The 22,505-nt window shown below is 37.5% G+C and overlaps 4 protein-coding genes across 5 annotated transcripts; 2 read left to right on the top strand and 2 right to left on the bottom strand.

Moving 5' to 3' along the window:
* Nucleotides 1-322: 322 nt before the first annotated feature.
* LOC121263038 (ATP-dependent DNA helicase 2 subunit KU80) lies at nt 323-6,231 on the bottom strand. The gene is made up of 12 exons (XM_041165817.1): nt 6,076-6,231; nt 5,512-5,604; nt 5,349-5,400; nt 4,991-5,122; nt 4,051-4,454; nt 3,181-3,467; nt 2,664-2,859; nt 2,337-2,543; nt 1,584-1,751; nt 1,164-1,487; nt 598-728; nt 323-468 (listed from the first exon to the last, which is right to left on the bottom strand). Exons 1-12 carry the CDS (start codon nt 6,088-6,090, stop codon nt 408-410), a joined length of 2,070 nt encoding a protein of 689 aa, XP_041021751.1. The 5' UTR covers nt 6,091-6,231; the 3' UTR covers nt 323-407.
* Nucleotides 6,232-6,484: 253 nt separating this feature from the next.
* On the top strand, nt 6,485-8,342 carry LOC121263046. Its single transcript, XM_041165830.1, has 7 exons — nt 6,485-6,681; nt 6,752-6,808; nt 6,992-7,117; nt 7,582-7,648; nt 7,742-7,834; nt 7,933-8,046; nt 8,149-8,342. Exons 1-7 carry the CDS (start codon nt 6,548-6,550, stop codon nt 8,200-8,202), a joined length of 645 nt encoding a protein of 214 aa, XP_041021764.1. The 5' UTR covers nt 6,485-6,547; the 3' UTR covers nt 8,203-8,342.
* A 344-nt stretch (nt 8,343-8,686) lies between these two features.
* LOC121248192 (proteasome subunit beta type-1-like) lies at nt 8,687-18,641 on the bottom strand. The gene is made up of 8 exons (XM_041146582.1): nt 18,564-18,641; nt 11,710-11,783; nt 11,476-11,583; nt 10,770-10,851; nt 9,503-9,632; nt 9,248-9,390; nt 9,075-9,161; nt 8,687-8,990 (listed from the first exon to the last, which is right to left on the bottom strand). The coding sequence occupies exons 1-8, from the start codon at nt 18,639-18,641 to the stop codon at nt 8,916-8,918; spliced, it is 777 nt and encodes a 258-aa protein (XP_041002516.1). The 3' UTR covers nt 8,687-8,915.
* Nucleotides 18,642-19,094: 453 nt separating this feature from the next.
* Nucleotides 19,095-22,296, top strand: LOC121263001 (protein cornichon homolog 4-like). Of its 2 annotated transcripts, none has more exons than XM_041165768.1 (5): nt 19,095-19,254; nt 20,048-20,229; nt 21,404-21,526; nt 21,630-21,696; nt 22,035-22,296. In XM_041165768.1, exons 1-4 carry the CDS (start codon nt 19,183-19,185, stop codon nt 21,661-21,663), a joined length of 411 nt encoding a protein of 136 aa, XP_041021702.1. In that variant the 5' UTR covers nt 19,095-19,182; the 3' UTR covers nt 21,664-21,696; nt 22,035-22,296. The 2 variants fall into 2 exon arrangements, with proteins under 2 accessions (XP_041021702.1, XP_041021694.1); XM_041165760.1 differs by having other exon boundaries at nt 21,980-22,296.
* Nucleotides 22,297-22,505: the final 209 nt, after the last annotated feature.

The raw sequence follows: 22,505 nt of genomic DNA, 5'->3' as shown, positions 1-22,505 counted from the left end.
AAGTTCATCCGTTATGAACCACATACTGAGAGTTATCACATCCCCAAACTCACCATATTCTTTGATTATAGAACGATGGATGGCCATAACCACCCTCCCGGAATATGGATTTGTCCCAAGTTTGGGATTTGAATCGCTTTTGGTCATGCCTCGCGTAGGCTGTCGTTTGTCACACTCTAAAAAGATAAGTTATGTTTTTTCTCATATTTTAATCACACTTTCCTAATGAAGCTAGTGATTAATCGATCTCTCCTGTTTCACCGAGATTTCATTGAGCCTTCCATGCTTGGAGCAGATCCTAAAATTGAAGATTTAAGGAATATTTACAGCAAATCCCCATTCATAGTAAATTTGATTAGCATCAACATGGGAATAGTCTACAAGAAAAGAGAATTTCTCCACTCAAGTCACTCAACTTTTGTGTCTGATTTGACTAGAAAACTCCTGGCTTCATCATCACTAACTTCACTGCTCAAGGAAAAAGGGAAAAAAAATTACCTCGCTGACAAATGAAATGAAAATGCAAAAGAACACTTACTGAATTCAAAGTATGTTCTAAAAATTTTGAATAGAGCAAGAGACGCAGTAATACAAAACCTGTCTATGGCTTCTGTCTTGGAGATTAGGGTGAGTTCTTTGGATGTAAGAAATTCGCAGAAACTACTGAGGTTCTTCTCCCGGCAGAACTTACAAAGATGGCGCAGAAAATCATTGAATTGTTTTGGTTCCTGCCAAAGACGAGGAAAACTAATAAGCAGTTGGTCTATCCATTGTTGTCAAAATAAAAGAGATCACCAAATTGCTCGGACCATTAAACATTTACAATTTGTATATTAAGGAACAAACATCTATTCGAAAAACTATCCCAAACGAACATATGGGACTATAGATAAACCAATGAGTAGTGAAAAGGTCAAGTTATTTAAACCGAAAAGATCACTGCCCTATTGTTTACCTATGCTATCATGCCAAACAATTTTATTAGCCCACAAACCAAACTTTTATGACAGGTGGTCTAATAAGACAATTCAAAATAAATTAAATTCTACAACTAAACTGTAGCTTTGAATTAAATCTGGTCGGGTAGGAGCACAAATAGACTGGGGGAAGAATTTTGATTTTTTTCCTTTTGGTTTTGGTGGTGAGGGGGGATGGGGATGTACCTGCTCAAGGATGCAACCCTTCCGAAGGGCAACTAGGCATTCCAGTGCTTTAGGATAATTGTCCCCTTCATAGGAATCCTCCACCAAGTCAAATATTTTGTTTTTCATATCCTTGATTGCTTTACCAATCCATTCTGGACTGTCTCTGCGTGACATCATGGTTTCAAAATCTTGGACAGGGGTCAAATCCCCAATTATCTCAATCTTAACTGCAGACGTATTTTCAATGGAATTGAGAGATTGAACAGAAATGTCAGCAAAACCCTTTCCCATGTTTGATCCAGAAGTTTTTTCTCGCAAAATTCTCCGAGTTGATTTCTTCAGCTGTGAGCCACATAAAATTTATAACCTCAATGACTATGTCAAAAGTTCACATCATAACATATTTTATTAGTTTGCAACTGCATCAGCAAGAATGACCTTTGGATTATCTTTGAGTTCAAAACTCCTTCGAAACGCATCAATAGCAGACTTGTTTAGAGAAAATAGTTCTGGATCAGGTTCCGTTATCCTCTTGAGGGTTTCATCAAGTGGAGGTATGGCTGCATCTGGGTGCTTCGATTTCAAATCAAGATGATGATAAAAACGCTGACAATAAATCACATATCTGTTAGTTACAAGCTAAAAACCAGCAAAGCATATTAAAGTGGCTCCCAAGCCTCAGATACAAACTTCCTTGTCCATCTCTCATAAAGCTTTTGAAATATTGTATTTTTAGAACTGTTCAAGAATCATTATCGTGTGACAACGTTTTACTGCTACGAAAATTCTCTCCTCTGGAGTAGTTTTAAGTAATCCAAGAAGGCCCAAACTTTCCAGATCCAATTATTTCCTTTGCTCAAACTAGACATGCTCTATGCATATATATACAATTCAAGGAAATAGCATCATTGACTTCTTCTTTTTACTATATCCTTTTAAGTCTTTTTTTTATTTTTATAGGTAATCAAGATATTTTATTCATAGAAGTAGGCAAAGCCCAAGTACATAGGGAGTATACGTGAGAATAACCTAATTGGAGTTTACAATCAAAAAAGAAGATCATGGACATTTAGTCCATTACAAACAATAACCCCCACCCATAAGAATACTTCATGCCATAGACCATGCACTCATTTGCACTCCATATCAAACAATTATTATACAGATAGTGAAATTGCATGAATGGAGTACCTGCAGAATAGGATTTGGTGTAAATTCAGGCTGCAGAGCTTCCTCTTTGCCAGATGGTGCCAGATCAAGCAACTTCACCAAGTCATCTGCAGCCTCTTGCTGCTGTTCATTAGGTTGCCATGATGCTGGGAAATTGTTGAAAGAGGGAAATTGAAATTCCCGAACATCCTCAACAAAGGGAAGCACATTGAAGTTAAACGAATCAGGCTGCCAAGCAATTACATGCAAAATTAGTATGGAACAAAAGCCATCAAAGGAATGAGAAGCAAAGCTAGAAAAAATTAACAAGTTTAAATGGACCCAGTAAATATGTGTAGTAAAACCTACAATATTGTCCTTGTCAGATACATTGGGTGTCAGAACTCCTACGATGACATTCCCCTGCCCATGTCTCCAAACACAACGTACAATTGCCACCTTGTTTTCCTCCTTCATTGCCCTTGCTAGGGCAGAAACCGCAATAATTGCCCTCGTATTTCCCGGATCAGCAATGAAAACATTGGCATCTTTCATGTAATAGTGGCTTGATAATTGATATATATTATGTTGGCCAAGACAGAAGAAAAGGCAAATCAAGAGATTATCATTCCAATTGATATGGACCCAAAGGCAATTATATGCTTGCAAGTCAAATCAGTCAAATTTGTTTTTTCCTTCTGATAAATTAGTCAAGGCTTTATTAATAATCAAAGAGTGCTATCCATGTACATAGGGAGTATACAAGTTGGACACATAATCAGAAAACTAGAACAATAATAGAAAATCCTGAAATTTTTTCTTAAAATCGAAAAAACAAAATCGAGCAGCCATCCATTGGAATAGGGCAAAGCAGTTAAAATTGTACCGCAATATGTTAGAAGCATTAGTAAATCCTAGAAGTTTTACGCTCTTCTCTGGTTTGAACTTAACAGCATCCCATTCAGAAGGAGCTATAGGAACCACTTGAGGTCCATAACGATATCCTTTGATCCTTTCCTCTGGAGGTACAACTCTGCTAGGATCTTCAACACTTTTGTACTCATAATCTACCTTGACTTCATGGGTAGCAAATTTGTCAGTTGGAGGTGCTTTGTCAGAATATTTCTTCAGAGTAGGAAATTTCTCTTCAGAAGTTTTCTTGTAAACCCACACCTGAATATCAATTAAGTTATCAATGCGATAAATTTGGTCTTTTTTTCATCCGCACTTGACAAGAACAAGGTATAATTGAAGAAACCAAACATAAGAACATAAATGAGCGAATTGCAAGCTACAATCAACACAAGGCATAACCTAAAAAAATAACAATTAAATACATGCAACTGCTAGAATTACCACCTAACTCACAGAGGTTTAGTTCAATTTCATAAATAAATGTATGAAACTTGACAAAGCCCCATAAAAGCTAAATACAACATGGCACATTATCCAGTAAAGTGGCATATAATGCTGCCATTTTATTTTATTTTATTTTTACTGCACATGACGTGGTGCCTTAGCATGGGTCAGCGCACTGGCATCCAAAGCATCCATACTGTGATCACCGACCAATGGCATAAGTAATAACAAGGCAATCGGCTCTCTTGGCAACTCATAGGGTGTTGTACTTGATGCTACGTGCTTGCAAGAAAATCAAGGTCCATAGAGCTTTGGACAAGTTTAGAGTAGCGTGCAATGACTATCAGATCGAAAATCATGTTTGACAAAAACTTGTACAAGACACCAAATAGCTCACCTTAATCTTCATTTTGGAGCTTAGTTCAAGATCACCCCTGAATATTGTAACTGGAGATATATTTCGAGTTCTAAGTGCACCAAGCAATGATGTTGGACTTTCGACATACACCAACTTTGCAGATGTCTTCTTTGCAAATATATTCAATAGATGATCATTTTCATCCATTATTCTCTTAGTTGCAGTCCCATTAAGCCTCTCTCTCACAACTATACTTTCCATTCCCATGCCATGTCTAACCAATTGTTCCGCGATGGTGACGACTTGACCTTCTTTCGTTCCTTCAAATGGATCTTTAACAGGAGACAGTGCATTTGTTATGAGGCAAAGGCGTTTCTTTTTTTTGTCCGTTTCTCCGAACTTCTTTATCAGTATATCCATCCCAACAATTATAGCATCAAGAACTACCAACGAAGTCAAGGTTCCAAGAAACTCATTAATAAGCATATAGTCAAAGTGTGTTGGTGAAAGCGCCAGGCAAACTGAAGTGCAAATGCTGCCGAGAGCCTAGGAGCTCGCAAGCATGCGCCTAATTGAAAGTATAAGTGCATACTTTTAAAAAATAATATAAATTAACAAAATATCCATAAAAGACAATACAAAGGTTAAAAAAAGAAGGTAGTAATATATTTAGCCTATTAACTCAATTTGTTAAAGTATCGTCCAACATGACAATCAAGATCAACTACTTACAAATCAAATTATGCCATGTAGATGGTGTGTGGTGTAAAGGCCTTCAAATAACACTACTCTAGTTTGATATAATTCTCTTTGTGCTTTATAAATGTACAAAATCATGATATTTGATACCCATGAGGCTGGGGATCTAAGGTATGAAAACATTTATTTAAAGCAGACAGTACATCCCAACAAGAAAACTTTGATTATAATAGATTGACACACCAGCAAAGAATAAACTCTAAAAAAAAATAAAGGATACAATCACCATTGAAAGTTCCTCGAGGGAGCTGTTGTAAAGCTTCAACAAGATCTCCATCAACAACCTTGGTATCTTGTAAGACCACCACATGCTCATATCCCCCCACTTCCCTTGTCAACTCATTTTTTGTGTCTGAAAATTCCGAAGGTACTGTCACTAACGAATGCTTCTTGACCAGTTATATCCATAAGAAGGCCAAAAAGAAAAAGAAAGGATTCTAATCATATGAAAACTACAAAAATGCAAATAACTGCCAAAGAAAAGTTCCTCTGCATTTCAAGCAATGAATTGGGAAAACAAAATAATTTAAATTTGCTTCCAAGTACCCAAAATCGTACATTAGAAAGCTAAAATATACCTTCAGTTCCAAACAGAATGATACCCACTTGATCAGATTTATGGTATACCAGCTGAAAAATCAAAAGGAAGTCTATTAGACAAAAACATCCTCAGTAAATCAACAGAATATAAAAATTGCAGAGACAAAAAATAAAGCAACTCACAACTTATAAAGGTGATACCTTTTTCTCTACTAGCATAGAGCAGACCTTTTCAAGTTCCGGAAGAACCTTGTGCATTGACGGGCCCACATCGAGCAACAATAGCAAGGTCTCCTATTGCCCAAAATTACAAAAAGAAGGTATGAAATATATAAAAAGTTTAGAACACAATAAAGACTGTGAATTTTACTGCTTATTAGGAAGTGAATATTGGTAACTTGAAACCCTAAACCCTAAAGAGAGTAACAATAGACATCATAAAAAAATTAAAAATTAAAAATTAGAGCATGTGATATAGAACATAAAGCATTAAAAGTAACCAAATGAGAGAATGAAAAAAAAAAAAATCCAGTGGAATCCAAAGTAAAACCAGCTTAGTCACGCACAAAGATAAATTAATATCATTAAATATGAAAATTGACAAGAAAAAAGAACATAGGTCGCGTTAATTGATGCAGAAAGAGGCAAACTGACTTCAGACAAGCGAAGGATAAAAGGAATTGTGAGAAATTATGGAAGATCGTGAATGATTTAGAAATAAAAATAAAGAAATCATAGAGATAGATAGCGAGTGATATTTTTTACCCTGTTTCGAGCCATTGACGAGAGAGAAGAAAAACTGAACGAGGAGGAAGAAGAAGCTTGTGGCAGAAGCTAGACTAGGAATAGAGACTACAAGAGGAGTCGGATTTTTCCTCTTTCCCGCCCGAGGGCAAGGAGTTTTAAAAATTATGAATCAGTCCCAAATCTAAAATATAATGACAATTGAACCCGGAAGAAGATGGCTGTGAAAGCCCATTCTATGAAAACAGTGTTTTTGTTAGGAAGCTCATTTACAGACGTAACAGAATCCATCTGTTGGGTAGGCCCGTTTACTATTGGTCGAAGATTACAAAACGACGACGTCTAATGTGTTTGGCCAGGTCCAATGGCAGCCCGCAGGGAAGCGCGTAAGCTTATTATTGTATTACTATAAATATATTAAAATCCGTTGGAGAGAGACGCAAGTTGAATACTCGCAGAGCCGCAAGGAGGAAGAGCTCTGAGCTTTTTACCGATGGCTTCAATGGCATCACCAAGCCCTCACTATTTCTACAAGAACCATCAGAAGGCCAGAAAGAGTTCCTGTACTCCCCGTTTCATCGTTTCTCAGCAGCAACCCGACAAGCCCACCGACCAAGTTGGCCGGAGGTACTCTCTCTCTCTCTCTCTCTCGTAAACGCAAAAAAATTTAGTTTAATAAGAAGTAAAAAATTTTCAGGGAAATTGTACTGAGGAGCAGCGAATTAGCTGCAATCGGAGCCATCCTCAACTTCAGGTACATTTCTTTGTGCTCCTTATCCTAACACACTCCGCGTTTCCCAAAGGCTTTTGCCAATTGGAGGGTGTGCATATCTATTATCAGAGTTTCCATCTTTTATAGCATGGGAAATTGTTTGATTAAGCTCGCTATTGGTTCATTATTGATCGTACAAATTTACAAGTGTGGATTATGGTGCAGCGGAAAAAAACCAGACTACCTTGGGGTTCAGAAAAACCCACCTGCACTAGCTCTTTGTCCGGCTACTAAGACCTGCATATCGACGTCGGAAAACGTCAGTGATCTAACCCACTATGCTCCTCCCTGGTATAAATTTACCCATTTTGCTCTCGTTCAATTCTATCTCTTTCGTGTTCTCCACCCTCTTTAACGAATATTTTGCTTCAGGAATTTAGACCCACAAGTTTATGCTATTAGTGCTTGAATAATATGTATCCATATAATTTTCGAAATATTTCGCAAGTGGTATAATCCCCCATAAAAAAATAATAATAAAACAGAGAGAAAGAGAGAGGGTTACGAATTTGGACCCATAAATTCAACCTATGTGTACGAGTGATTAGGCAATAGTCGTTGTGCCGACCGTGTGGGACTCGCGTGGATGGCCGACCCTTCGCCATATAAAGTGTATCGGTACCATCTGTTAGGGAGACTTACCTGTTCTTTACCTTTTTCTCACAAACACATGAAAAATGTGAGTTTCGGCAGTAGTGTTCCGCATGGGACGTTCAATGAAAACGTGGTGCACGTTGGTGTTTTCTTTTTTGTAGGAACTACAACAGCGGTAGGAAAAAGCCTGTGAGCAGAGAAGAGGCAATGGAGGAACTCATCCAAGTGGTAATATAAACTTTTCAACATGTCTTCTCCATATAAGAGTAATTTCTTAATCTTGAACCAGGCTACATCGAGATCCTAAAATTCATGTTGCAGATAAATTCAACAAAACCGGACAAGTTTACACCAAAGATAGTGGAGAAGAAAGATGAGTACGTGCGCGCTGAATACGAAAGCCGCATACTGGGGGTAAGCGTGACCCGTCTCCAATACCAATATGGCAATATCTCATTCTTACCTAGAAAAGAGCAAGTGGGAATGTTAACACGTTCTTTCTGTTCACACAGTTTGTGGATGATGTTGAATTTTGGTTTCCACCGGGTAAAAAGTCGGTTGTAGAGTATCGATCTGCATCGCGGGTCGGAAACTATGATTTTGATATCAATCGAAAGAGAATCAAGGTAAGCATCTTGAGCACTCTCATCTTGTTTCTGCGCTTACATTCTCAGCTCTGCGATAAGCAACTGGTCAGTCAATTAACTGACCTCTGGTGTCCATTACAGGCATTGCGACTGGAGCTGGAAAAGAAAGGATGGGGTTCTGAAGACAGCTTTTGAGGGACTGTGCTTATACAGTATGGATACATGAACATCATTTATTGTGTACCTATCCAATTTACTAAAACTACATCCTATGAGATCATGTACTGATCTGCACGAAAGACCCAGATGAGTGGAATTTCGGATTCTTTGTTGCATTTCTGAGTCCAGTATAACTCTTTCAGCCAAGCTTTGAAACTAAACAAGGATCTGAGCTCTTCTACTGAGAAGTAAAAAATAAACTTGCTGATGCTCCAGAACTTCTATGTTTGTTATCATAATAGAGACCGTGTGAAAACGACCGACACAACCCATCACTAAAAGAAAGCACCGTGATTATTGCACAGTAATAACAAGAGGGACTCTAAATAACATTTCAAATATCTAAACATCATATCATTTGTCATTCTAACACCAAATTAGCGGGGATTCATCACTCATTAGTCATTACCGTATCTATTTTCCATGTGTTAGGCATAAACGAATAGCATTGGAGTAAAAGTAAAACAGCATATAAATCTCAAAATAGCCTCTAAGGAACCGTGTCCCAAACAGTCATCACAGCTGCAACAATTGTCACTAGGGAAATGCAAATTGTTCAAATTGAAATCATTGGGACGTTAAAACTTGATGAGCAATGCTAAAAGAACCGCCATGGCATTACCAGAAAGGGCATTTCATATAATTTCAACATTCTAGTTTGGAAAGACCAGCAGAACAGTTTACAGAAATCAGTCTTTCCTAAGCTCCATGTATTCACGGCGAATACCTTCAGCATTTATGATTACAATTTCAAGTTTGTCTCCCTGTAGAACACCCATGATTTGTTAATAAAGCGAAAGATGAATCTCACAAAGAAGGGTGGAATTGTTGAGAAAAAAGAAACTTACAGTGTATATATCTCTCTCAGTTGCAGATGCAAAGACAGTTTTTACCAAATCAACTGCTTCTGATTCAGAAAGCGGCGTAACAGCATCCTGAAAGACAGTTTTAAAAATCACTAATCAGGTGTATATAACTTATAGATGCTGATATAAACCCATAATTTAAGTCAGCGACATACCAGGGCAGGCAATAAGAGAGGGCTGGGAGACTTCAGCTGGTTATCCAGAAAGGGCATGATAAGTGTGGAACCAGACCCTTGGGAACTATATCCAACTTTCTCATAGGAGCCAACGGCATCATAAGTGAAGACACAACCCTTTCCTGTAATTTTGAAATCAGCCCCCCCACCAAAAGCCATAAAAAAAAAAAAAAAAAAAAACGTTTGTTAACACAGAGAGGACATGAACAACACTCGAAGAAAGTAGTGATTTACCTTCACTGTCAAGGCCACCTAAAACATTGAAGGAATAATAAGGAAAGAATCGTTTATAATAGAGCGTATTAGAGAGTAATTGAGCCATCGCAGGGCAGCTCATCTGCTTGTTGTGTTGGTGTTGATAGATCTGCATTCAAGAGAGGATATCTATGTGATTAGTCATCAGTTCAAGTCTCCAACTTTTATAACCAAAAAAGCAAATTTCTAGAGAAACCAGAATCACCTACAACATAAAATCATTGGCTGACTTTTAGAAATAATAGAATAGAAGAGAAGTGTCCATTCTTCATGAAGATGAATGCTTATCCTCTACATGAGGATAGGCTAGATGAAGACAACGAATATCATAGTAACCTAAAAGACGAGTATGGATATATATATATAATATCACCAGAAGATTTATTTTATTTTATTTTTATAAGTCATCACCAGCAGATAATCTATACAGATGAACATTTTTTTAGATAAGTTTTTTTTTTTTTTTTTTTTTTTTTGATAAGTAAGAAATTTATTGATTGAAAGAAACTAGTCAACGCCCATGTACACAGGAAGTATACAAAAGGGACTCCTAATCACATTCTAGAAAGCTGAAAAGAAAATAAGAACTCGTGAACATTCCCTCCCTTTAGTACAAAAATCAAATGGTTTTTGCTATCCACACTCCTAAAATATTGTTCTCAGCGATAAGACTTGCGATGGTCATCAAACTCTTCTACTTTTTTTTTTTGGATCAGTAAACTATTTTATTGATCATAAGAATAGGCAAAAGCCCAATTCTTCTACTTTCAAATTGAATCATGGATGGTACGAGCTCCCATCCAATTATACATGAGAGACCACCAGAACCAAAACTCAGACGTTCCCTTGTGCAGAAAGCAGTCTCAGACTCTCACTAAGAATTTATAATGAGCCATCTGCGATAAATAAGTTCCTCATTTATAGACTAAAAGATGTAAAATAAATAAATAGATTGTTTGTCAGTTCTCCATGCTTCTCATGGGAAAAATATCCAGAAATTGACTCTCATCTGACAATTGGAGAAAAGTTTTCCCCCATCTGTGATGAGGAATCCCATGGAAATTATGCTATTTACTATAAAAGAGAAAAATTATAAACAAATGAAAGTAATGAGATATCTTCAAAGTTAAACAAAATAGCCGTTTGAATCTGACTCACAATATATCTATATAACCCTACTCAATATTGTATGCTCCAACCTTATATTACAGCACAGTCAGTATAAAGTTATATCTTTAAGCCTCACCAAATGCCTAGCTGCCAAGAGCTTTTGTAAAGCTTTCACATCAGCTTGAAAACCAGAAGAGGCCATCACGCATTTGTCTGCCCTGCAAGGTTAAGGGAAAGATAAATCAGGTGCAAAGAGTCCAGAAAATAAGAACAAAATGACCAAAAGTTGCTCAAAGTCATTAAGCAACAAAATAAAGAAAATTTGACTTTAGTTATCTATCGCCCATTGAAACACAATATTTCACAAAGTTATACCGTATCCCTAAAGCGAAGCCTAGCAAAATCTCCTAGTCCACGACTTCTACATAGCTTTCCCCTTTTATCATTTTCTTATAGCCCAAAACAACTTCATTAAGAATCCTAAACATTAACCTCCTTTAAAAATCACAAGAATCCCACTCTTCCAATCACTTGTCCAGAATTTTAAGAACTTCTATACGGCCCAGCCAGTATCGAATTATTGAGTAAACTTGATTATTATAGACGAGGTAACTCTAACGCACCATTTTTCCCTAAATATTGTGCCAACCAAAATCCTAAATTTATACTTTAATGAGATGGATACACGATACAATCCCACTCCTCCAAATATTATAGCTGAAAACCACTGTAACCCACCAATCCCAATCCTTTCAATCAATCACCCAAAACAAACCAACAAGACAGACACTCAAAAAATTTGAAAACGTTAATCGAGAAAATAAAGGGATAAAGGAGCCTACAATTTGCAGATTTTTGAGTAATCACGAGTGAGAATATTGTAACCGCTCGACATGCGAGTATCGGCCGCGACGACGCAGTAATCAGCTCCAGCGACTGCGACGCAAGATCTTCATATAATAGACACAAACCAGAAGTATAACATAAAAGGCATTAAGAATTGTGCCAAACAAAAATAAAAACGAAAATATTGAAGCGATCGAGAGAAAGAGAGAGGGGGGGGGGGGAGAGAGTACCCGCCATTGTCGTACGGAGACCAGTTAGCTTGCTGCTTGGTCAGTTTTACTTGACACTTGATGCAGCTGAGAAACTACAAGAGAACGAGAACTAGGGCGAGAGGAAAGAAGGGTAAAGGAGCTGAATTAGATCTAAGGTGTCTTTTTCTGCAAGACAAAAAACAGCAAGAAATAAACGGCGCCGTTTCGCCCATTATGGCCGATTATAGTGGCTGACAACATTTTGTAAAAGGTTTTAAATATTTCTAAATATACATAATATATATTTTTATCATTAAAAATAAAAAATGATACATCACGACAATAACACAACTTTAACAACTTTGTTTTGAAATTAACTGTAACACAATTATTTTTTGGTCAAAGCTTTAACACAATTGAAACTTAAAAATTAATTCTTAAAAAACACTATTTATGTTTACAATTTTATTTACAAAATCAAAGGTGTTAATACGTCAACTATTAAAAATTATGAAAATTTAAAAATTTAAAATTTAAAAAAATATATATATATTAATAAAATAAAAAAAATGTCACTCAGTAGTATAAAATTATATTTGTGTGCAACTAGTCTTAATTTTTTAAGAAAAAATGCGTTAGAATTGTGTTATTTTTTTTATATGGTTGCTCTATCATTTTTCTAAAAATATATGCCTATACATATTCAGGAGAGTAACATCATGAAATTAAACTAAAAATAAAACATTTAAGCTCTTAAAAAAGAGTAATGTTAAATATAAATTTTAAATAGACAAATTTATGTAAGTTTTTTATAAAAATAAATAAATAGATATTGCTAAAAAATAAGTATTTTTTATATTTTTTAATATAAGATCTATTTTTTTATATAAAAATTTATACAGAATTTATCTAGACTTCTACAAATTCTCCCAAAAAAAAAAAAGTAGAATTCTTGGCATCAGCTAAAGCACACCTTACGTGTAAAGGTGATCCAATATTTTTGTTCATTTATTTTTCCTCCTTCTCCTTCTCTTTCTCCTTCTCCCCATAGCCCGTTCCTCTCTCACCCACTGGATTACTTTGACAGATATGGTAATCTAAAGAGGATTCCAAGGTTGAAATTTTGGCTACTTGATCGATCCAATGAGTAGGACGAAAATGTAAAATGTTACTAAATACTTTTCAATTTATTCCATCACTTGAATCCTAACTTGAAGTGTTAAACAAAATAATGCTGTGAAAATAATTCTTTCATTACTTCACTCTCCAAGTTAGAAGGCAATATATAGATACAATTATATACATTAAGAAAGGAAACAACCTATTCTAAGGTAAACTAAATATTCCTATACTTAAATACAAGATTGGTAATCACTACCAGATTTCTAGGAATAATTACAGATTACAAAATCAGTCTAATATTACACCTCACACATGCAGACACTCCCCCTCAAGTTTATAGCATAGATATCTATCATACCCAACTTGTCGATTATACCATGAAACACCCTTCCTGAAACTGCTTTTGTGAGCATATCGGCTAACTAACTTTCAGAATGGACAAATGAAAAATGTATGATCTTGTTATCAAGGTTCTCCTTGATGAAATGACAATCAACTTCAACATATTTGGTGCGATCATGTTGTACAGGATTCTATCAATCTCAATGGCTGCCTTGTTATCACAATGAAGAGTCATAGCGTGTCTATATTCAATTCCCAAGTCTTTTAATACACCTCTGATCCATAACAACTCACATATACCATGAGCTATACCATGGAATTCAGCTTCTACACTTGATCTCGCCACAACTTTCTATTTCTTGCTCCTCCAGGTTACAAGGTTATCTTCAACAAAAGTAAAGTACCCAGATGTGGATCTTCTATCAGTTTGATCCTCTGCCCAATCAGAGTCCGTGTATCTTTCAATGTTCGAAACATCATTTTTGGAGAATAACAGTCCTTTTCCTGGAGCATTCTTCAAGTATCTTAAGATCCGATATACTACATTCATATGTTTCTCACTTGGTGTATGCATGAACTAGCTTACCACGCTCACGACATAAGCTATATCTGGCCTTGTGCGTGACAAATATATTAATCTTCCAACTAATCTCTGATAACGACTTTTGTCTGTTGGAGCTTGATCTGGAAAAATTACAAGCTTATGATTCATCTCAATAGGCGTTTATACTGGTTTGCAAGCAAGCATCCCAGTTTCAGTTAAAATATCTAGCACATATTTTTGTTGTGAAAGGAAAATTCCACGTTTCGATCTAGCAACCTCAATTCCCAAAAAATATTTGAGTTGTCTAAGATCTTTCATTTCGAATTTAGTAGCCAAATACTCTTGTAATACTTTCATTTCGCATGGGTCATCTCCTATTACAACCACATCATCAATATACACAATTAAAGTTGTTACCTTCCCTTCTGTGTTTTATAAACAAAGTATGGTCTGAATTGCTTTGCTTATAACCGAATGCCTTCATTGTATAAGAGAACCTTCCAAACCAAGCTCTTCGTGACTGTTTCAGTTCGTACAATGACTTCTTCAATTTACAAACTTTAGTTCTACATGAAGAACTATGTTTAACTCCAGGTGGCAAATCCATGTAGACCTCTTCCTCTAAATCTCTGTTGAGAAACGCATTTTTTACATCAAATTGTTGCAGAGGCCAATCCCGATTAGCTGCTATGGATATGAGAATACAAATTGTGTTGATCTTGGCCACTAGTGCAAAAGTCTCTTGATAATCCAAACCGAACCTTTGTGTATACCCTTTTGCAACTAACCTCGCTTTATACCTATCAATACTGCCATATGCTTTAAGTTTCACCGTGAACACCCATCTACATCCAATTGTTTTCTTTCCTTCGGGCAAAGGGACAAGTTCCCAAGTGGCATTCTTCTATAGGGCCTCCATTTCCTCATTCATTGCCTTTGTCCATTTTGGATTAGCTAATGCATCCTGCATACTACTAGGAATAGATACAGTGGACAGTTGATTAACAACAAATGCATACGTCTGAGACAATCTATGGGAAGACACATGGTTGCTAATTGGATACTTGGTCTTGGCTTTCGAATCAGGTTCGTATTGTTTCTTGGGAACTCCCTTATTTGATTTTTGTGAATACTTGGGAGAAATACATTTTTCAAAATCAGGTATTTTTTAGACTCTTCAATACTGAGATTCGAAGTTACCTGAGGAAGAACATTCTAGGTTGATTCTTAAGTTGATGGTGTTGACATAGGCAACTATGAAGGCATTGATGACTCTGTCATATCAGGTGCACTTGCAGCCACTTCTGGTTGCACTAACACATCACTCTCAATTTCAGGAATATTCTCATGGCCTTGCTGACCACCATTTTCAAGCCATTCATTCACTTCTTTTAACTTTATAAATTCATCTCCTCATCCACCTATTTGGAAAACATTCTCTTCAATATAGCTCTTCCTTTGAGTAATAAGGTTATGTTTCACGAAAAGAGGCATCCAAAGTGACATGTAGTTTTCGGGTTTGAGGATCATAACACCTATATCGAAAATACATGTTTTATCCGTTCCATCATAGAAAGTTTTTGATACAGCCTCCCATATTTCCTTGGTTGTGGGAGACGAATAAATCGCTGCATTAGTGACAAACTCATTGAGTCAATAAGCCAACTTTTGACTTTGTGATTTTCAGTAATCCACATTCCAAGATTTGGATCTCCATGTATTGGTTTTTTCGTTTCACCAGTAAGGTAACCAGCTTTGTTGCGAGCGCCAATACGCATCTCCATAAGTTGGGACCATAATGAGTAATCGGTCTCATCCAGGGTAATACCAACAGGAAATGCAGAGTTATCTTGATGGACAATGATCTGTGGTGCTGGTGTTGGGATTGGTGCGGTTCTATGACGCCCCGACTCCCGCGTACAAAAGAATGGGAATCGTGACGTCGGGATGATGACAATACGGTCACGCATCCCAACGAAATGTGCTTAAGTGTGTGTGCAACATGCAAATGTGCACAATAAAAATTCGCAGCGGATATTATAATAGTCAACTAAGTACCAGAATTTTAAATACAAATATTCAACACAATTTATCTTTAAAGAGTTATACAGTCATCCCAAATATATTACAAAGGCAATATATAAATTGATAAAAACATAACTCGCTAAACAGGAGCAATCTCAGATCACTCCACCAACGGAGCCAAGCTAAGGCTCGTCATCATCATCTGCATCAAAATCTGCGATACCATAAAATGGTACCACAGGTAAGTATAAACCAAACAATTCTCGGGATAAAAATACATTAATACAACCAACAATATGACAAAATACATTTTGTCCTAAAATACAATTTTTTCTAGAAAAATGATTATTTCTAACACACGCCAAAAATCCCATTTCGGCCCAAAAATATAGTTTGTCATTTTCTCAGAAAATGATTCATACAAAACAACCCATTTATCGGACACTGTAGGCGGGAATCGCAGGCGGGACTCTACCACCGTCCCTGCTTACCACCATTCCTACCGCGTGCACCGTAGGCGGGAATCACAGGCGGGACACAACCACCATCCCTGCTTACCACCATCCCTATCGCGTGCACCGTAGGCGGGAATCGCAGGCGGGACTCTACCACCATCCCTACTTACCACCATCCCTACAGTTCATTTCCACACAATGAATACTTAACCGAGCACTGTAGGCGGGAGTCACAGGCGGGACTCTACCACCGTCCCTGCTTACCACCATCCCTACCGCGTGCACCGTAGGCGGGAATCGCAGGCGGGACACAACCACCATCCCTACAGTCTCTTTTTCTTTTACTCACATGAGAATCCAATTTTCAATAAACACATGAACATGTATGCAATCATGCGAAACTCAATTTTCTTTACAAACATGATAATGCGTGCAATATGCGATGTACATGAACAAGCCATAACCAACAACCACAATTCACAATGCAAACAAACACACAACAACTCCGTCCACAATCCATCCGACCCCCGAAACTCCTCGGACTCAATCCGGCAAAACAAGCCAATTTACAGATAATATGTGTTAGTGCAAAAATATATTTAAATCATGAAAGTTCTTTAAGGAAAATACTTACAGCGCTATAATATGATTTCTGGAGGATCACGGAGTTGCAAAATGTAGCGACTCAGCAACAACACAGTGTAAAATACACTGTGGCCGTGGGTCTCAAATACCCACTTTTCAACGGGGACAAACTAAGACCCAAAATTGATAGGGTAGGGCCTAGAGAGGTCGGTGAAGCCAATGGTGGTGGTGGTTTGCCGTGGGTGGCGGCGCAAGGGGTGGTTTTATGCCAAAGATGCACAAATCGAAAATGGGCTTGGTGGGGCTTCACCGGTGACGGATCGGAGCTGGGGTTGGGTTCATTGGGTTGCTAGAAGGTCGGGGATGAAGTAGTGAAGAAATGGTGGCCGGAGGTGGCGCGACGGCGGCGCAACGGGGCAAAGAATACCGCGGCTTCGTGGGGTGCGTGCGGGCTACCGGCGGCGAGGTAGGGGCTGGGATTTGGGGGGTGAGGTCGCTGAAGGGAGGGGGAGCTGGTCGGCCGGGCGGTGTCGCGCATGGCGGCGTGACGGCGGTGGTCTGGGTGAAGGTGACGGACGCACGGGGAGAGAGAGGGAGCTGGGTCGCGCGGGGAGGGGGGAAAGCAGGGGAAAAAGAAAAAAAAAAGGAAAAGAAAAAAAGAAAAAAAAAGAGGAAAGAGAAAATGGAGTGAAAAAAATGAGGTCCAGTCCTCACATCTTGAGTCACGAAAATGATCAAACGGAAATGATTTTAAAACAGCAAATCAATTAAAATAATTTAAACGTAATGATACAATGAAAATAAAATAATTAAATTCCACAATCAATTAATTTTAAAGAAGAACAATTTAAATGTATAACAATAAATAAATATTAAGAAAACATAACAATTTAATTCCCACAATTTAAAGATCATAAAATAACCCATTTAAAATATTCGATAATTATAAAATAAGAGAATAAATAAATAAAAATGCTTCATTAAAAATGCACTAATTTACGGGGTGTTACAGGTTCGTTCGCCTATAGTGATGCCATCGGACTCACAACAGTGTTACGTTGGTGATATTCGAACTTCAGAAGGAAAAAAAACTCTCAGTATCAAACTTCTGGCTTTGATACCGTGTTAAACGGAGTAATGTTGTGAAAATAATTCTTTCATTACTTCCTTCTCCAAGTTAGAAGGTAATATATAGATACAATTATATCCTCCAAGAAAGGAAACAACCTATTCTGAGGTAAACTAAATATTCCTATACTTAAAATACAAGATTGGTAATCACTACAAGGTTTCTAGGAATAATTACATATTACAAAATCAATCTACTATATTACACCTCACATACAGCTCATGCAGATATGAAGCTTTGCTATTCTATAAAGCACAGATGCAAGCAATTAAATATCTATATTTACACTCAGTTAGTTCATCTTCATTACAAAGCTAGAAAAAGAACTGCTAAAAGTTGACGGCCAAGCCCCATCTCCCAACCCCACTCTCCTTCTCCCTCTGTCGCTCATAACTATAGTGTAGTTTCACGCACAGATCCTGAAACCATTACTAGTGGCCCTCTATTTTTAGCTACTTAGTTCTTCGCACTAGCAACTGCCTCCACATTCGGACAACAACCTAAGCCACCTCGACATGTACCCAAACCTCTGCCCAGGACCACCGTCACTAAGTCACCGGAAAGCATTACTAGTGGCCCTCTGTTTTAAGCCCACGAAAACAGAGCAAGTATTTTTTATTTTTTATTTTTTGCTCTGCACCTCCGTCGCCAGCGATGCAAGTTGCCAGCCACTTGCCACCATTCATCTTGCCTCAGTTGTGAGACGCTTCCCCGCGGACTTGCACAAACCACCATCACTGCAGCTCCTGATCTCCCCCGTACCAGCCATCGAAAATTTATAGAGGGAGTGTTCTGTGTTTCTCCACCGAAATAGAGAAACATACTCACGTTGCCACCAGTTGATCTAACTTTAGACCCATGACGGAGCAGTCGTGAATCAGTGTAACCATAAGATGCTGGCGGTACACCCTAGGCTCGTCGTTTCTCCTCACGGTAAACTCTCACCGATTGTGTTCTCCGGTTTCTCTCGTTCTCAATGTCGCTGGATAGAGAGACATTGTCATCAGTGGCAGTGGGCAAAGGAAGGACGCAATGCAGTCGAGGGAGGAGTTTTTTTGCGTGGGACAAATTTGAATTGGAGAATAAAACAAAACCATAAAACTAGCAAAACGCACGTTTAAAAAAAAATAAAAAAAAGGATTGCCACGTAGGGTGTGACTGATCCTATCAAAACTAAAAAAAATAAAATGAAGCTTTGAAAGTCGGAAGAAAATAAGATAAACAAAATTGACCAGACAACGGGAGTTGAGAACATAAACGGGGAACGCGGAAAACACAGAGAGGCTACAGAGAGAGAGAAGAGAAGGACCATGGGGACCTTGTGGTTATGGCTCTTGTCCTTCTTCTTCCTTGTTGGTCTGCTCTGCACCCTAGGTTTCCAGGTAATTTTGTTTCCACAGCGGAATCTGCTTGTCCATTTATTTATTTTTTTAATTTAATGTGGAAAGTTCTGATCTTTCATTTGCTAGTTATGCATACATGATTTCTTTCCCTATGTTCGTCGCTGGCAATGCCGGATTCACAAGTTAAGACCTGTTTGGACTTTGGATGTGTCTTGGGTTTTCCTATTCCGTAGAATTCGTTTCTTTCTCTCTTTTGCTTGGCACGTTTCTTAACCACAATGAACCCCACGCCTGTTTTACAAATCAAATAGGTTTGCTTTATTAAAAAAGCATGAAATTTAGTAAGATAATTACAATTACACAAAAAGTTTATATGCGTCCCCTTATTATCACATTTCCGTTGGAAACTCTGGGGATCTCACTTTTTGCCTCATCAAATATAAGTTGCCTTGAGAACTAACGAGGGTATTTGAGAATTATTTTCATGTGTTTCTGAACTTAGTTATCTGTTAGGTGTGTAGCTGCTGAATACTCAAACTGTTGGGTATTTCATAAGATTGTTGGGAAAAAAATGGAAATTAGTTTAAGAATTGAATTTTTTTATGCAGTAGAACTAGAGTTCTATTGAAATTATTGTTGCATCCGATTAATACTGATGTGCATTGAATACGTATCATCTTACGATATATTATTGCGTAAGAGAATTGGTGATATTGGCCTGAAGAACAAGAGCGCTGTGGCTTTTAACTCAGGAACTAGGCTGACATATTTCCGTGCTTTCTTTCCTAATGTTTGAAAACTTAATCCTGAGTTCTGAAGATGTTTATTGCAGCTTATGTGCTTGGTGGACCTAGAGTTTGACTATATCAATCCATATGATTCAGCATCCCGGATAAATGGGGTTGTTTTGCCGGAGTTTATAGTTCAAGGAGTCTTATGCTTCTTCTTTCTACTTACCAGAAATTGGCTTATGTTTGTGTTCTCTCTGCCGTACCTATGTTATAATGTGAGATTGTAAGTTTTCTTCTTACCCACATCTACAACAACATCGTGAATCAAGTACATATGACCTGTCTCCTGTTTGAAAGGCATCCAACATTCCCACCTGACTGTATAATGCACTTTAAAACTTACATTTGTGTCATTTAATATTGTGATGGTTATATTTGATAAAAGGATGAGGATAGGCAGTAAATTTTGGTGTTTACTCTTAGCAAAAACTACGTCCTTTTTTCTTATAAAAAAACTACCTCCTTGTTTTTTTTATTAGCACTTGGCGTCCGGAACAAATTCCCAACTTATCCCAGAGGTGCATAGGCCCTTGGCAAAAAGTTTCCTGCAAGGGAAAATTCTCCCAGTCCAATGCCCCTAGAAATTGTATGCACCCAAAGGTTCAAACCTTAGGCTTGGAGGGAGCATACCACCAAGATTAACTAATTGCAACTGAAAGTGTGGAATGCATAATCGTTTGTTAGATCCATGTTTTATCGTCTAATTATAGAGGTGGCACTATCCATGGGAGACTGGTTATTGCATTCAGATGAATTTTCAAATCCTTTTACTTTGCAATGAGTGAACTTAGACAAGGAAAATGTACCATTCACAGTCATTTAACCTCAGGAGTTATTGGCTACTGGCATTTCAATGAAGATTGATAAGTTTTTGTGTATGTCTTATTTTATGATATAAAGAAATGATTATCCTTCATTGCTGGCTGTCAGTTAAGTGAGAGGATGTACAATAATGTCCCCTGAGTCTATGGTTATCTGGCTCTATCTTATCCGCCACTTTCATGCTAAAAAGTACCGCTTTCATATCCCACCTGTGGAAGGACAAGGAGACATTTATCCTTGTCTTTTTTTGTGGAGGTCAAATATCACTGCATGGACTTGAAATCTTGCAGTAGTTCTATCAATGATCTTGGCACAATTTCCTTCACTTGCAGCTTTTGGCCTAAAAATTCAAGCCAAATGATGATGACTTTTAATGTATTTCCTAAATTTTTGGAATATTCATAATCATTTGACTTGCTTCTAATGTGGTAGCCCACGTTCATACCTAACCATTTTCTTTTTGACATGAGATAAAATAGTTTGACATGAGATTGAATTTTGCAAGTTGTTGTTTACTCATAATCAGGCCCCTTTTCAAACAGTGTATCTGAGATGATTTATAAACTTTTGACCAGGTACATGCAGCGGCAGCACTTGGTTGACGTAACTGAGATATATAACCAGCTGAGATGGGAGAAAAAGCTTCGGTTTTTCAAGATTGGCTACCTCATTATCCTATTTTTCCTCTCTCTATACTGGTATTTTCTAATATATGTTCCTGTATCTTGGTAAATTGCTGTTGACTCTTTTAGGGCAACTTTGGTGAAATTATGTGGTCCTTCAATGTGAAATTTCTTTTAGGTTGATTTCAAGCATCTCAGAGGAAGACGAATAGTCAAGGAGTACGTCTCTTGACAAGTTTACTGCTGTAAGTTTGTAGTACTTCTTGATTTTTGTTTCACAAAATGACGTACAGATATAAGTTAAGCTTGTAATTTTTTTTTTTTTTTTTTTTGAGGTCATTTAGGAAAGGGAAATGGAAAAGTATTTCCTCATCATATCACATCATTTACTTTGTGCCTGATACTTGCTTTAAATGATGTATGAACTGTTCTCTAGAATTTTACTCTCTGTGCTTCTACTGTGAGATGTAATTAGTTATCTGGATCACGGATTGCCTCGTTCATCTGCTTACTGTTTTTGGTGATCAGTTCCAGGTAACTTGATGGAGGCCTGAGATATGGGGTTTTTGGGATCTTTTTCCAGGAGCACACGAAATTTAGCCAGCATTCAGGCACCTCATTGGCCATTTATTAATGTGTTGGTAGCGTCATCGATGTTCCACTCTTTATATGCAGGCATTCTTCCTTTTTTTTCCTTGTTTATGAAAAAGCCTTGTATTCTTATTTTAAAATAACAACACACGGTATGAAACAGCAAAAGGTGTAGGAGTAGATTGCAATAGCTGTTCATCATGTATGTTCAAGTACTTTTATTTGTAGTAAATATGAAGAAACTTGAAGTACCATATGCAACTCAGAAGCATGTGTCTTTGCTCTTCCTGAGGTAGGCATTATTCATAAATACAGATAGGAAACTGGAAAAGCGCAACGGTGAATCGCTTTTGCATAGAACTGCTTATCTCAGAAACTTTGGTTAACAATATGTTTTTGGTACTGACCGGTGAATGGTTTGACGCCTACCACTGATCTGAATTCCATATGGTTAACGTTCGTT

Source organism: Juglans microcarpa x Juglans regia, chromosome 1D (genome assembly GCF_004785595.1).
Source record: "Juglans microcarpa x Juglans regia isolate MS1-56 chromosome 1D, Jm3101_v1.0, whole genome shotgun sequence".
Lineage (NCBI taxonomy): Eukaryota > Viridiplantae > Streptophyta > Magnoliopsida > Fagales > Juglandaceae > Juglans > Juglans microcarpa x Juglans regia.
This window is presented reverse-complemented; position numbering and strand designations above follow the sequence as displayed.

Bases quoted from the DNA above. Each gene is read 5' to 3' on its own strand.
- LOC121263038 (XM_041165817.1), bottom strand. The intron at 4,455-4,990 runs GTATCCTTTATT...CTTCGTTGGTAG, and splicing joins AGGAACTTTCAATGGTGATT to TTCTTGATGCTATAATTGTT. The intron at 2,544-2,663 runs GTAGGTTTTACT...ATTGCTTGGCAG, and splicing joins TATCTGACAAGGACAATATT to CCTGATTCGTTTAACTTCAA.
- LOC121263046 (XM_041165830.1), top strand. From the start codon at position 6,548: ATGGCTTCAATGGCATCACCAAGCCCTCACTATTTCTACAAGAACCAT. The intron at 7,118-7,581 runs GTATAAATTTAC...TCTTTTTTGTAG, and splicing joins ACCCACTATGCTCCTCCCTG to GAACTACAACAGCGGTAGGA. The intron at 8,047-8,148 runs GTAAGCATCTTG...TGTCCATTACAG, and splicing joins TCAATCGAAAGAGAATCAAG to GCATTGCGACTGGAGCTGGA.
- LOC121248192 (XM_041146582.1), bottom strand. From the start codon at position 18,641: ATGGCTGGTACGGGGGAGATCAGGAGCTGCAGTGATGGTGGTTTGTGC. The intron at 11,584-11,709 runs GTACTCTCTCCC...TATTATATGAAG, and splicing joins TCTCCGTACGACAATGGCGG to ATCTTGCGTCGCAGTCGCTG. The intron at 10,852-11,475 runs GTAGGCTCCTTT...TTAACCTTGCAG, and splicing joins TACTCAAAAATCTGCAAATT to GGCAGACAAATGCGTGATGG.
- LOC121263001 (XM_041165768.1), top strand. From the start codon at position 19,183: ATGGGGACCTTGTGGTTATGGCTCTTGTCCTTCTTCTTCCTTGTTGGT. The intron at 20,230-21,403 runs GTAAGTTTTCTT...ACTTTTGACCAG, and splicing joins CTATGTTATAATGTGAGATT to GTACATGCAGCGGCAGCACT. The intron at 21,527-21,629 runs GTATTTTCTAAT...AATTTCTTTTAG, and splicing joins TTTTTCCTCTCTCTATACTG to GTTGATTTCAAGCATCTCAG.